General features: G+C 39.4%; 1 protein-coding gene across 2 annotated transcripts in view; it reads right to left on the bottom strand.

Moving 5' to 3' along the window:
• Positions 1 to 14,378, bottom strand: part of LOC124153337 — a 44,602-nt gene continuing 30,224 nt past the window's right edge. Inside the window, exons 3-7 of one of the 2 annotated variants that reach the window (XR_006863628.1) lie at positions 10,044 to 10,179; positions 7,902 to 8,035; positions 1,956 to 2,244; positions 512 to 1,106; positions 1 to 421 (exon numbers count right to left, since the gene is read on the bottom strand). Coding sequence is in view for 1 of the 2 variants with exons in the window: in XM_046526439.1 (XP_046382395.1) it covers positions 997 to 1,106; positions 1,956 to 2,244; positions 7,902 to 8,035; positions 10,044 to 10,179 (669 nt within the window). In the remaining variant the exon portion in view is untranslated. Of the gene's footprint in view, positions 1,107 to 1,955; positions 2,245 to 7,901; positions 8,036 to 10,043; positions 10,180 to 14,378 lie in introns of both variants that reach the window. The other variant, XM_046526439.1, reaches the window with a different exon arrangement.

Genomic DNA, 14,378 nt, shown 5'->3' with positions numbered 1-14,378 from the left:
TTACAAACAATTGTATTTACAATTTCATGAAAAAATTTAAACCAACTTTGCTGACTAGTACATTTCAGAAAAAAAATCCGGTAACAATCTGTAAAGGGTAATACTTGTTCCAAGGCTTTGAGTTAAATACAATATCACAAAAAAATACAAATACATTATCCACAGTTTTATCTCATGTACTCTAGCTCAGTGATTACTATGCAAGATATAAAATTCAATCACTGAACTTTGTATTGCATAGAAGCAGGGGCGGTCCAGTATTATTTTGGGCCCTTGGCTGGAAACAAATATGGGTCACCCTATTTCATTGATGAATGGAACTGTGGAGGCTCTCAGGTTCTGATTTTATGATTTTTCATCTATCACCTCAGCCACAATGCCCCTCTGAAGATGCTGTTAGTGAATGCTATTTTTTTAATTCCTGAAACCAAAAACGCATTTGAAAAGTCATAAACTACATAGAGTGTTGAGAATACTACAAAAACTAAATGCCACATTACAAGATAATTACATCTGTGTAGTATTTCACAATTTTGTTAACACGTCCTTCTCGCCAGCACTTTGTTCCTTCAAGTTTTGTGCCTTATGCTGTAGGTACATACAAACAAAGTCACCTCCACACATGTGTCGTCCCTTCGAAATGACTGATGTCCATTTTAATCCTCATTTCACTCATTATTGTCACTCAAGTAATCACTATCAGAGTGTCTTGCAACTCCGCACAACAGCACTATTACGAAAAGATGGGCAAAGAAACATTATGCATATCATTGCACTTATACACATTAATGCCTTTAGCATACTTATGGATGAACAAGAATGTATGTACTGAGCAATGGAAAGTTTCTCCAGCACATTCATTCGTTAACACCCTCACATCTCACAACGCACAGGATTCTTCAGTGAGTGAGTGTCTTTAGCACTTAACGTGGCACTGAAAATTCTATCAATCTCACCCAGCATTTCTGAGAATGCCCTCACTCCAAGACATTTGCACTATCTGATCATTGCCATCTGCATAGCCAGACAAATGAATATCGCAGTTGCAATTAAAGCTGTAGGATCTTTCTTCTTCACACATGTAGAGCTATGATTGGGTGATGTCACTGAAATAAACGATGGTTACATGTAAGTTGTAGTAATTCAGTAATTTTCTCCTTCTGCGCTAGTGGTAGAAGTCATTGTTTGACATGCTGATCAACTTTCATTCAACATAAATTGAGTGATGGTAATATAAGTGGGAAAAATGAAAAATCACAGCAAAGTGATTGCCAGAAAAAATTGGGGGGGGGGGGAGAGGTGTTGATTTGATCTCCTTCACTCTACCGGCTCATAATGACCTTGAAATAAAATTGTATTTTTCTCATGCTTTACATACCATTTTAAAGTTATTGGCATGAAAATAATTCAAATTTTTGAGTTGTACACCATGTAAGACACTGCAGCCAATAGAAAGTGTTAATAGAGATTGAGAAATACACATGCTAAAATGAGGAGAGAGGCATGGCTTTCCAACTCTCCACCTTCTCACAAATGCTAAAATTTAGGTTTTTCTAGCAAGGGTTTAAGGTATGCATGGTCTCTGTGCATCTAGAATTGGTTCATTTGGGAGGAGATGTCATAAGCACTATTCTCTTCATTTTTTTCCCGAATGTTCCAGACGAATGACGAAGATTCTCGTCAACCTAAACACCCGATCAAAAACCTAAACACTGATTACGTTAAAGCATAAATACGCTTTAAAATTGTTTAGGCTGATCGGGCTGAACCTAAACACCCGATCAGCCTAAACAATTTTAAAGCGTATTTATGCTTTAACGTAATCAGTGTTTAGGTTTTTGATCGGGTGTTTAGGTTGACGAGAATCTTCATCATCCGTCCGGAACATTTGGGAAAAAAATGACGAGAATTCTCGCCATCCGTACGCAACGTGTTAAGGGGAAATACATACACACCTCTTTCTGGGACTGGCTCTGCAATTGTATCTTCTTTAGGTGTTGTGGGAGGAGGTGAGGGTGTGGTTGGAGGCACAGAGAGAATGAAAGGGTCTGAATTATGCACTGAGAGGTTGAGGACTCTTTGTTGGCAGTAGAGGCGATTGACTCGGTCAGGTCTGAAGTGAGATCTTTGCAAGCGAATCTCCAAACCCACCGAGGAGGATTCGAGGGGGAACTCGGACGAATCCTCTTGAGATGAAGTTAGTTCTATGCGAGGAGGGTGAACCCTGATAGTAGATTGGGGGACCTGGAAAAATAGGAATGGATAATATCATGCCTTGGAAATTAGTATGTATTCCTACAGTCAAATAATCTAAAAATTAGTGGATGAAAATGTTTCATGTCAGCATAGGACAGACTAACATGTGCACAATATTTGTCCCTGTGTGCATCAGCATGGCTTCAATCTGATACCAATTGACATCAACTAGGAAACATTTTATCATCCACTTACTCTTGCTGATTATGAGCTTACTTGACTACGGCACATGTGCACTACTAAATTTCCACTCATATGGTCTCATTTCAATAATGGTGAAACTATGTTATACTATTTAAAAGTTGGCAATGTGACAGGGAAAAACAAACTTTGAGAGTATTTTAAAATAAAAGTGAGAAATATACTTCAAAATGTTCAAACATTTTCACACATTCACAGTTATTGAATATGCGTTGGAATGTAACATTATATGAATTTTAACTTCAAATGTGCCTTTGTAAACTATTCCATTTGATGGGAGACTCTATCAAATTTTAGTCCTGAGTTGGCAGCTGTTTGTGAACAAGTGTAGGAATTTTTGATTTTGAATGATATACCTACACCGTATTTGATGAGGGATGGCAATTGATTTTTCTCTCCTGAGTGACTTTTTGTCCAGGATTTATTTATTCCTTAGCATTACGGGTATTAACCAAGCCTTTGCTCTGAGGATCCTGAAAGGGGTAATATTATGGAAGGGAATCCAATATTCTGAAGTTAAAATTTAAATATCATTAGCACAAAAATATTTATGATAGTACTGCCTAACAGAGTTTGGCCACTATCAAAGACTGTCTTTTGAAGAAAATACTATAGTATAATCGACGTTAAAGACAATTCACACATTTTTATGAATAGAAAGTATAAAAAGTTTCAAATCAAAAACCAATAATCAAGGTACTTATTGGGCGAAGTAACTTAAATCATCAAAAAATGTTATTCTTTCTGATAACCATCTTAGGTATGTATATCCTGTTGAATCCTGTACAATCTCAGGGTAATCCCAGTGAAGTAGCTAATTTTCAACATCAAAGAGCTGAAATATTCAAGCATGATTTGGCAGGGTCTAATATAGTGAGAAGCATATGCTAGCAACTTTTAGAAAAAATATTTCTTGCCCATGCTGCATAGAGGGCAATAATGTCTGGTCACAAGGTATGGGGCCGTAAATTTACCTCTTTCTTAAAATTTGTGGCACACTCATCTGCATGCATACAAAGTTGCATGAACCCATAAAAAGCAGAATTAAAATATGCAATGGAAGGCTGGGTATACCCTTCAGCAATGGTAGACAGAGGGTATTTTAGAACATCAGAGCAGGCCCTAGCAGGGGCGGATCCAGGATTTTTTTCTGGGAGGGGCACAAGCAAGGCCGTATCCAGGATTTTGTTCTGGGTGGGGCACAAGGATACCTCGTAATACAAAACGAATGCAATGATAATGGGACCGTATTAAAAATCTTGCATATTTTTGAGGGTCTGGGGGGGGCACGTGCCCCCGTGCCCCCCCCCTGGATCCGCCTATGGGCCCTAGGGCTACTCTCATTGAAGCTTAGACAAAGGGTAGTGCTACCCTCAATGGAGGGTAGATGAAAGGTAGGGCTACCCTCTGTTGTGTTTGGAAGTAGAGTAGGGCTACTATCTGTGTTTTGCACAGTGACGGATACTTCTGCCCACCCCGTGCGGTTTCGCTCCCATTGTCTAACATTGCAGAATCACAATTTTAACTTTTTTTATATCATAGAATGGCATTGTCCTGTATATGTGTATAATCAGTTTAAATAATACTTTATTAAACTTTACATGTGACTTGACTATTTTTCATTAAGATAAAGTAAAGGTAGCTCAAGATATCTTTTGCGCCACGCCCCCCCCCCCCCCCCTTGAGTTTTTTCTGTACCCGCTACTGGTTTCACATCATATACAGAGAAGTGCGTACAGCAGACTCCCGATTATCCGGATACGGTTAATCCGAGTTGCGGATTATCCGCGCATGAGTTCACATCCCTTCGATGCTTTCCGCGATCTTTATATTATTTTTTTTTTTAATCGGACGCAAAAGAAGCAGGATATTTGCATTGCAATGCATGGCCACACCGGGCCTATTATTCTATTAGAATCTCCTTTGTAAAATGGAATTTTTTTATTTACCTGCTTACCAGGAATGTGTCAAGTTTATTTGAACGTCTGATCTAGCAGTGCAGACGACGATCAGCGGCGGGTAAAAAAGAAACGCGTGAGTAATTTTAGAAGATTCTTCATTGGTTAACCAATCGTAAATTAAGAAATTTTTTATCAACGATCATAGGGTGCGATTCATAGACGGCACTTTAGGCTAAAGTATACTTTAGCCGGGCTAAAGTCTGCTTTTTCCGTTTCATAAACGCCACTTTAGAGGAAAAATGGCCGAATCGTCACTTTACCGTAAAGTGCCCAACCGGAGCTCACTTTAGGGCTAAAGTGTCCTTTACGGATGAATAAATATGGCTGCACCGGCTGTTATTGAAGTTGAAATATGAAGATATTTGGGTTACGGAAATGAATATGAACTAATTTTTTGGTGAGAACACAGCAGCAAACTGGCGCGTTTCAAGAAATAACCAGACAAGTAATATATGTCTTTTCCCTGAATATATATCGAGTCGGTATTGATGGAGATGACCCAATTCTTATATTTTGAAATTTAACTCTATCGGTCGTGTGATAATTACAACACAGTAAGTGGTTGAACAGGTTGCCATAATTTATGTTGATTTTATATACAAGTTAATTGTTGAATTCTTAGGTTATTTATACGTTCATATTCTAGAATTTTCCTTAAAGATACTTGAATATGATAGCAAAATTCTGTTTACATTGGCGTCAATAGCCTTCGTACGCTAAGACTTGATTTTCATGTCGTTTGGCTAGCCAAATGCTAGCTTCTATACCTTGCATTGTATTTTAAGTGTTTTCATTCAATATTGCTTAATGTACTCTTGCCGTATGCCTCCATATCGCGTTTAACATGTTTCTGTGATTTTGAAACTATAGTCGAGTTTCTGATTCGTTTTTCGTCTATGCATTTGAATGTTTATAATGATGATATAAGATCTCGTCATGAAAGGCAGCAATAAAAAGTAAAACACACTTTCCTTCATAATCATATTATCTGCAGCAAAGCGATGTTTTCTCGAGGATGTAAGATTGTTATGAAATTTTATTTACACAGCATCACAGACTTCATTGAAATTTTTTACTACGAAATTCGTGAATGGATACTCGGGTTAGGTATTCACATGTCGAGGCATCATTTGAAGTAGATAAAGAGATATTTATTGATATAAATCCATTTTCACATTCAAAATGTTTCATTGCGTGGCCATTCATTCATTGGTTTTGATGATGTAGGTATTATTGAAAGTACATTTCTCTAAATATATAACCCCTTAGGTTAACATTCCAAGAATTAAAATACTGGTAAGCTCAAAAGAATTCAACAAACGCCCATACATCATTCATAATATACGTCCAACTGAGACAACCACTGATCGGTAAATCTTCAAATTAATTGGTACAGTTTCAAGTTAACGCGAGAGAATTTCACTATTTCACCCACCTTCAATGAACCTACACCATCAAACTTCGACTAACATATAGTCCAAACAACCGTTTGCAGTTAATCATGGAAAATGATCATAAAATGTCGTGAAAATATCATCATTTGAATATTTACTTCTCTAGAAACATCGAAGGGCATTACCAATGCACGAAGCTAATTAAAAGCGAGCTTTTATTCAGCCAAATCAGTCATTAACGTACAATAAAGCTAGTGGAGAAAAGCTTTCAATGACGCAGTATTCATTTACATTTGCTCATAATATGAGAAAACGAGAAAATGCAGCTTAATAAAACCTTAGCAAAATACAACATGAAAACCCAGTCGCCAGAAACATGTAAACAAGTACGCATTTAATATCGTGTGTCATCTTTTTCTTCACTTTTTCGCAGCGTTCATTGCCAACACTCAAAATTTCAATGCATGATCGAGACTTTAGGAGCTAAAGTGCCACTTTATAAAGTGAGATCCTTGAAACGACTCTGCAACGAACTTTAGCTAAAGTCTCACTTTACCGTAAAGTGAGACTTTGTAAAGTGAGCAATTTCAGTGTCGTCTATGAATCGCACCCTAAATGTACAGTCAGATTCAAAAGTATTGTAACGGATTAAGCGGCGCCACTTTCGCCGCAGTTTGGAAATCGAGTTTCAAATTACAACTTCGTTAAAGGGGAATTTATGTGGGATGGGGGTCGATCGAGGTAGGTCTATACTGTGCGCTGTAGTAAATGTAGAGTTCTGTAAGGGGTCGACTCCGGGGTGACTCTACTTTTTCATTTTTTAAAAGACGTATTATTATACGTCTTATTATATTATTATATACGTATATTATATTTTAAAAGACGTATATAACATCTACATAATCTACGCAAATCACTCAGGAAAACCTCAGTACTGAATTTTTTAAACGATTTAAGTTATTAAAATAATGACTTTAGTCAGCTATAAGGGGCAGGTGTAATAAATTGGTAATTAAACTCTTTCACTTAAATATCCGACGACTATAAATAATGATGCAAATATGACGGAATGGATATTGTCTACCTATTTCTTTAACTTCTAAATAATTTTTAAGTTATCATACCGAATATTTCTATTTGGAAATCTATTGGCCTCGCCTTCTGATTTCACCCCTGGAAAAACACCATGGCTGGCTCATTCACCCCATCCAACGTCATTGCAGCAATAACTGGTGATCGTGATTAATAAGTTTGAAGATATGGATGACATCTACTTCGGTCATAAATGTATTGTATTTTTTTTCATTTCACTTCATGGCGTATTCATTCATAGAAAATAACGGTAGCAGAGCAGAGAGTAACTCCAAATATATGCATAAACACTGCCCATGTCTAAATCCTACGTCCCGGTGGACCTTTGTCTCCCCTCCCTTTGCTTTCAGTCTGGCCACCATGAGCCTTCTTTGTGACGCAGTCCTTGCGCCCGGCTGTTTGCATTTGTTTCCAATGGTAGGTATGCTACTTCTCAGCACTTCCTGGAGACTTTAAGGGTTGCATTTGTTTACCCTGTTCGTCTGGCTTCCTTCGCCTGCTCCCTAATCGCGAGCTAGTGTCCTGATGCCCTCACTCCAGTCCAGACGGGCGAGTCATTCGATATGAACGTCCGACTGACTTGGAAGAGGCGCGACGGGGAGCAAGAGAAAAATAAATTTCGAGCGATCGTAAATTTTGGCTGAGACGGCTGGTAATGGCCAAAATATGAAAGGGCCGCCTCCTTCATTGGCTGACACACCGCCTGTCAGATTGCTCTATTTATAGGTACATGGTCGCAATGGGCCTCGATTGATAACCATGAATATCGATATCAAACATCCACAAATTACCTCGAAGGTTGATTGAAGTTAAATGGTTCGAAAAGCATCGAAGCTTAAACTTGTGTTTCAGATTAAATTTCAGATTTTTCAGATTTGAATAAATGCTTTTAGTTTTATGGTGTCGAAAGGGGATAAAATGAAAAAAAAAATCTTCCCGAAAGGACCTGTGTGCAAAACCATTTTCCAATTTTATTTCAATGAAGATTTCCACTCACCGGCAGTTCGTTGATGAAGAAGGTGAGGTTGGCAGCTGGCCGCGAGAGCGCTGCCGTGCAATTCGCAACCAGCACGTCTCCCGCTTCATACTTGGCTCTCCGCGTGTGTAACATGGGTTTCTGGCTCGGAAGTACTGCGAAGGAGGCGAAGAACGTGGACTCAAAAGCCTTTCACATGCATGACACAAGTTTTGAGATGGAAAATTTCAACAAATTGATAGGTCCGCTCACAATGTAATACCATTCACATAAGCAAATTGACCAGCAAAGTAATAAGATTGTCGATAATGTAAAATAATTTTCAGTTTTTATATCAGCGTTAAGTTTCCATAAATGATCATACCATATAAATCGGAGAAGATGTCATTCATATTAAAGCAGATATCAATAAAAATTAAAAAATACCTTGCATCACATCCGAAATAAAATATTGTAATTATGTTTACGTCTGTAAAAAAAGCAGGACACTTTTTTTTCAATTTGAGGAGCTCTATCGTCTAAACGAGGCAATTAGTTTCAATGCAACAAAAAGCATACGAAAGAAAATTTATTTCTACGTTGGATCATTTAATTAAAAAATCCGTCTCATATTATTTCCCGTACTTATTTTTTTCTAAAAAAAGTACCCGTTTTTTACGCGTAAAATTTCCCAATTGCCCAACTTTGAGCGTTAGGTATTCCCGTAGTTTTCTTTCCAAATACTTGCAATTTTGATATAAGAGAGCCAGGTCTATTATTATCAGTTTTTAGAAAACAAATTGTTTACATAACTGAAATTGAGAGTTTTGTTTTAAACAACGCAAACCTCTGCTAACTTCGAAACTTCCGCCGCGGCGGCGGCGATGAGTACGGCGACGCGGCAAGCGCGTGGACGCGATATGGCCACTTTATATATTATATCTATGATTCGCAGAGCGACAATTAGTCCGATGGGGTAATATCGGACGGTGATTCCTATAAAATTCGTTTTATGTGAAACATGAAAGCGATTTTATTGAAATTCAAACATTATTCTCCTTAACCCATTTTATATCATCTAATGTGACTCATCTAATACATGGAAGCCAAAAATTAAGGTGTGAGTATTTTTTCCGATTTTGGTACCTCACCGACTATGCTGATGGTCGCGGGTTCGAATCTCGTAAATTTCATGTAGTAAGTTCTATCATGGCTTTTAACCACAATTTATATATCTTTTACCTTACAATATACTGTTCTAAGCTCTCCACGAACACCAAGTAATCGCCAATCGCAATGACATCTATATCGAGATTTTCTAAAAATTGATTAAATAATAACAGCTCAAAAAATGCTAAAATGAAGAGATATCGTGAAAATAATGCCAAAATCAGATTCAGACGATCCAAATCAGCAAGGGACTTCTATTTTTGTTGCTAATTTTGGTAAAATTACGACGTTATTAATTGGCCAGCTTTTTTCTAAACTGTGCGTCGTAAGTTATACTAGTGTGGGCAATAAAGCCTGAACGTTGCTTTTATCCAGTCTTCTTATTAATTGCTCGTCCAAGAACCTTATCAGGTATGCTGAGAGTAAATGTGATTTATAAGACTGATTCTCAGCCATTACGCTTGCGACTAAGATTTGATTGGCAAAATGCCAAATTAGTCTGATTAGCTGATCTCGGCGTTCAGTGATTTTTATGCCGTTTTACTGCGAATGAAAATTGGACTTCCGTTAAATTTAACCCTCGAGGAGAAGGACGAACCTCAAGATTTCAGCACAATCTATTAATCAGTACTTCCACTTGCCTTACAAATATTGAAGTAGGAGATTTCAGTCTTCAATAACTCTATGGTGATACTTTAAATACTCTATTTTCCGGCCTCGGTGGCGGCGGGGTAAGTCCTCGCCTGCCATACAAGAGGTCGCGGGTTGGAGTCCCGCCTGGGTAGATTTATCCTATCCGGGGCATGGTTGTCCGTGTGCGTTTGATTGTTACATTTGTTGAATACCCCGATCTAATATGGCTAATATGAGCGGTATTAGGTGGTTTGAGAATGAAATAAAATAAAAATGGTGGCCTCGGCATTTGGTTCCGAAATGAGCGCGCCCTCTGCTCCGATGCCTACTGCGTATGACTGCGATACTTAACTGACTGCTACGATGAGCGGTGGTACTTACTGGCCACGAGCAGTTGCTTGGAGACGACGGCCGTGGAGAAGGAGGGTGCATCCTCGGACACCTCGCAGCTGAAGTCGCCCGACAGCTTGCGGCTCACTCCCTTCAGCACCACGCGATTGGCGTCCGACTCTGAGAGCTGCAGTGGAGAGAAATGTGGCAGTCAGTATAGACACCTAATTGCTCGAAATTACATCTCGCCACACTGCGGATCGAATAAGAAATCATTACAAAGGTGTGTGCATTACCCTACAAAGCCCGATTGATCAACACCACGATGTAAATAACACTGAAATTATTGAAAAATAAGCGTATGCGGATAATGCAGTGTCCAATCATCATTACTATATCTGCTAATTCTCAACACAAATCCTGGACATAATAAAAACTGTCTATTTAATAGAAACGCTTCAATGAATACATGCATTTCAATTTCACTTCATGAGAGAAAATATGATTACTGACCGGAGCACACACGTATACCCGAAGAAATTACGAGGGCTCCTGAAATAAATTCAAAACAATATTTCTCTCTTTTTTCTCTTTCTCTCTTTTGTACTAAACTTTCCTAACTTTAAACAAAATAGAAAAATAACTTAAAATGTGTAGCACAGAAAGTATCGTACTTTCATGTTAAATGAGGTCATAAGATACACGCAATAATTAGTATTTTGTGGTATTCCTTTTGGTTTTCAGGACTGCCTGAAGGCGATTAGATATTCAATGGACCAATTTTCATGTGGCAATAGGGGGTATTTTTTTTTCATTCTTCTAGCAAGGCAATCTTGAGGTCATTCGTGTTTTCTATTTGCCTCTACTTTATCTGTATCTCCAGATGTTCTATTGGATTGAGGTCAGGTGATTGTGGAGGGGTGTTCGACTGCGTTTGGGTGTTTTATGCTTGATCCACAGCATTGTATTCTTTGCCTTGAGTTTTGGATCATTGTCCTGTTGAAATGAAAATTTGTTTCTCAGTCCCATTCTATCAGTACTAACTAAAACATTTTGCTTCAGTATGTCTATTCACATCTTGCGGTCCATGATCCCTTTCTAAAATTGCAAATTACCCACTCCAGACAAACCCATGCACCCCCACAAGCTCAGTAATGTTCCGACGCCACATCATTTGATGACCATCGGATCACAATATGTTGTTCTTGCTCTCGTCAGTGAATATCACGCGATCCCACAATTTTAAAGGCTCAGATTGATGTTTCCGAGCGAAATATACCTGCATCTTGCGATTGACCACGCTGATACACGGCATCCTCCTTCTTGCTACTCGGCCGTGGTAACCGTTTTGCCTCAACACATTCCGGACGGTACTTTCGTATGCGTAAACATTACACTTCTGTTGATTAATAGTTACCTTGGGAGCGCTGGTTTTTGGGTCCTTTTTGATCTCCCGCACGATGAATCGGGTATCACTGTTAGTCAATTTCCGTGGGCGTTTGGCTTAGGGGCATGCTTAGAACATTCTTGGTCTTCCCGAACCGATTTACTGTATCGTAGACAGTTGACCTTGGTCGTCCGACATGTACAGCAATTTGATTCAGGTCGCCGTTCGGTCAAAGATGCGTTTCACCTCGCCAAAGCCAGGGGGAAGCATGTGCGTCCACAGCTGGACACCTGTGGACTCTCATATAAACGCGTTTAAATCGACTTACACACCGTGTGTCCGAATACTTTTTGCGCGCGAAAGTTTTGCATATTCGTCCATTGCACTCGATTTATAGCAAATTAGCAACAAATTGTCCATCTTTCAACATGTAAACCTTTACTAGAACAGCGAATGATAATACTACATTCATGTTGAACCCGAAGAACATGTACAACGGAGTCAAAATAGCTGGAAACAAGTACTGTCCGATTGCTCCCGCTGTATATGCGAAAGGCATCGTTAGACATGTGGCGATTTAAAAACAACGCACTCACAAGCAATCCCAATGCAAAGATGGAAGGGATAATTAGTCACGTGACGAGGGAATATCCAGCCAGCAAATCTCTCGTCCTTTTAAAGTAAAAAATGCGGAGGCTGCCGCATAGTATTGACGAGTTGAGTGACGCCAATAGAGTTTCGTTTCATATGCTTGTCGAGGGAGAAGCGCTCTTTGAATCGTTCACAAAAGTTTAAACTGCAACGGGTCACACGAGACCCTCGCGCGAAGCAGCTGAGAAGCTTTATTGCGCAAGAGCTCAAGGAGGAAATTAACTCTCCGTCAAAAGTCACACCAATCCGTAAAATTGTTCAACGACAATAACCACAGTGAAAATGCAAAAAGTCTGTCCTGCAGAAGAATAGGGAAGTCGTCCCAATATCTCGGAATATTGATTGGAGGTAGAGATGGAGCGAAAACACGAGAAACCATCCTGAAGTGAATAAAAATTATTTCTTGACTTTCCCTGCAGGCACTAATGAAACAGGGCACCGACAATCCAACGGCCATCAATAAGAAAACGCAAAATCTCGCAATGACAGTAGTTAAGCGAACATTCTTGAAGAAATTCCAAAGAAGCCAGATAGTGCTCCATAAAAATTTGTTTGGGAGTCGCTAGAGATTCGGAGGACACGTGCTACGTTCCGATTGATTGGGAAATTCATGACTGAGTGAGCGCTACCGAAAACATCACCTTATGATAGAACCCCAGCATGACTCCAGATCCAACAGAGAATATAGCATTAGAGAGATTTTTTCCGCACGGATAGGAGAAGGAATTCGTTCCTCCTCGCAGAAATAAAGCAATTTTAAAAATATAAGACCGCAGTCAAATCGTCCAACTAACCCTCGCCTCAAAGTATACATGTGTTCCTGTTCCATTCTTTCGCCTCCTATTTATGATTATACTTTCGCCTATAGCGACCAGTGTGAATGAGCATTTGATGTATACCTGCATCCAATTCGCAGCACATGAGAGTTTTCATAAGCAGATGAATAGAAGTGGGAGGAAGAAATGATGACGCCCGGTCGCGGTGAACTGTGTTTTCGGCCATCTTCATTCCATCTCAGCCGTCATTTGTTTGTTGTGCTGCTTTGCTTCATCTCCTATAGGTGTTTCAAAAGCACATGGTCCTATTGTGGGGTGGTGCGTGGGCGCAGACGTGAATCTTCGGTTCCACGTTCAATAACACCCAGTCCTTCAACGAGGGCGATGCACGCTCTTCGCGAGTGATGCAAATAGCGTTTCACATTTTCTCGCTCGCCCAAGGTTATGCGTCAGTTCTCAAGCTCACATCAGTCCCATGTACGCTAGTTGGTACCTCGTTGTCTTATATTCACGAGGGTACTGAAGACTTCTCTGTCGCCAAAGCAACATGATATTCCATTTGGTGAATCAGGATGAAGCCAAGTAGTGTAGCAAAAATATACCGTGCCTCTAATATAATCTGAGGTTTCAGGCGAGATGGAGTGGAAACGGAACATAATGAAGAAGCAGGAGCAATTTCCACAATTTTATATTTATTTTACGATCGGTTTCTCTTACAGCATCCTCAGGTACCTGATGATACTGTAAGCGAAACTGGTCGTAAAATAAATATAAATTTTGTGGGAATCGTTCCTGCTTTTTCTCCGTGCCTCTAAGTTTACATTGTTGCATGTAATGTGTTCACACCTATGCGTGACGCCGGGCGCTGCCGGGGGGATCGCGGCCCCTCTTTTACTAACTGGGGGCATCATTTCCCTTCGCATTTCCATAATTAGCCTTTTAAGGGCGAAAGTAAAATGACATCTGTTCCGCGTTCCTGGTAGACAAGGCAACGTTCGAAAACAAGCAAATTAGATGGGGGCCCTCCAATGGAACCCGCTAGTGTCAAAGTGTCAGCCACAATTCTCTCCTCCCTCGCTTCCCAGCAACTTTCTTACCAGAGCAGAAGATTTACAAGGGCAGAAAGATCAAAATCTTTTTTTCGGCTCCTCATATGGTGGTCAATATTTAGGAGACGGATTGAATTTCAGCCCTAAATTTAGTCAACAAGGGACTCAAGAAACTAGCTTGGGAAAGGGATAAATGGTGGGTTGCATTGCACCAATCTCAGGCTTTATGAATTAATTTTGATTATTTATTCATACTTTTTTCAATTGGCAAAACATAAGTTCTTGGCATTCGGATCCACCTAAAAAAGAGAAATATAATTTTTTTGTGGCTAGGTTCTACTAATGAGATGCAGGTCCTACTAGATTCTTCCGCTTAAATAGTTCTCACTAAAAGGAAATCGACAGAAAATCTAAATTTTTATTTTTCGCTCTGTCCCTCAATGGTTGGCAGTAAGATGTGTAGCCTCTGTAAGCGCCATTCTTAGGGAATAAGAGCAAAATGGAATTCGTGAAAGCACAATCA

The sequence above is a fragment of the Ischnura elegans genome, chromosome 2 (assembly GCF_921293095.1).
Source record: "Ischnura elegans chromosome 2, ioIscEleg1.1, whole genome shotgun sequence".
NCBI classification, from domain to species: domain Eukaryota; kingdom Metazoa; phylum Arthropoda; class Insecta; order Odonata; family Coenagrionidae; genus Ischnura; species Ischnura elegans.
This window is presented reverse-complemented; position numbering and strand designations above follow the sequence as displayed.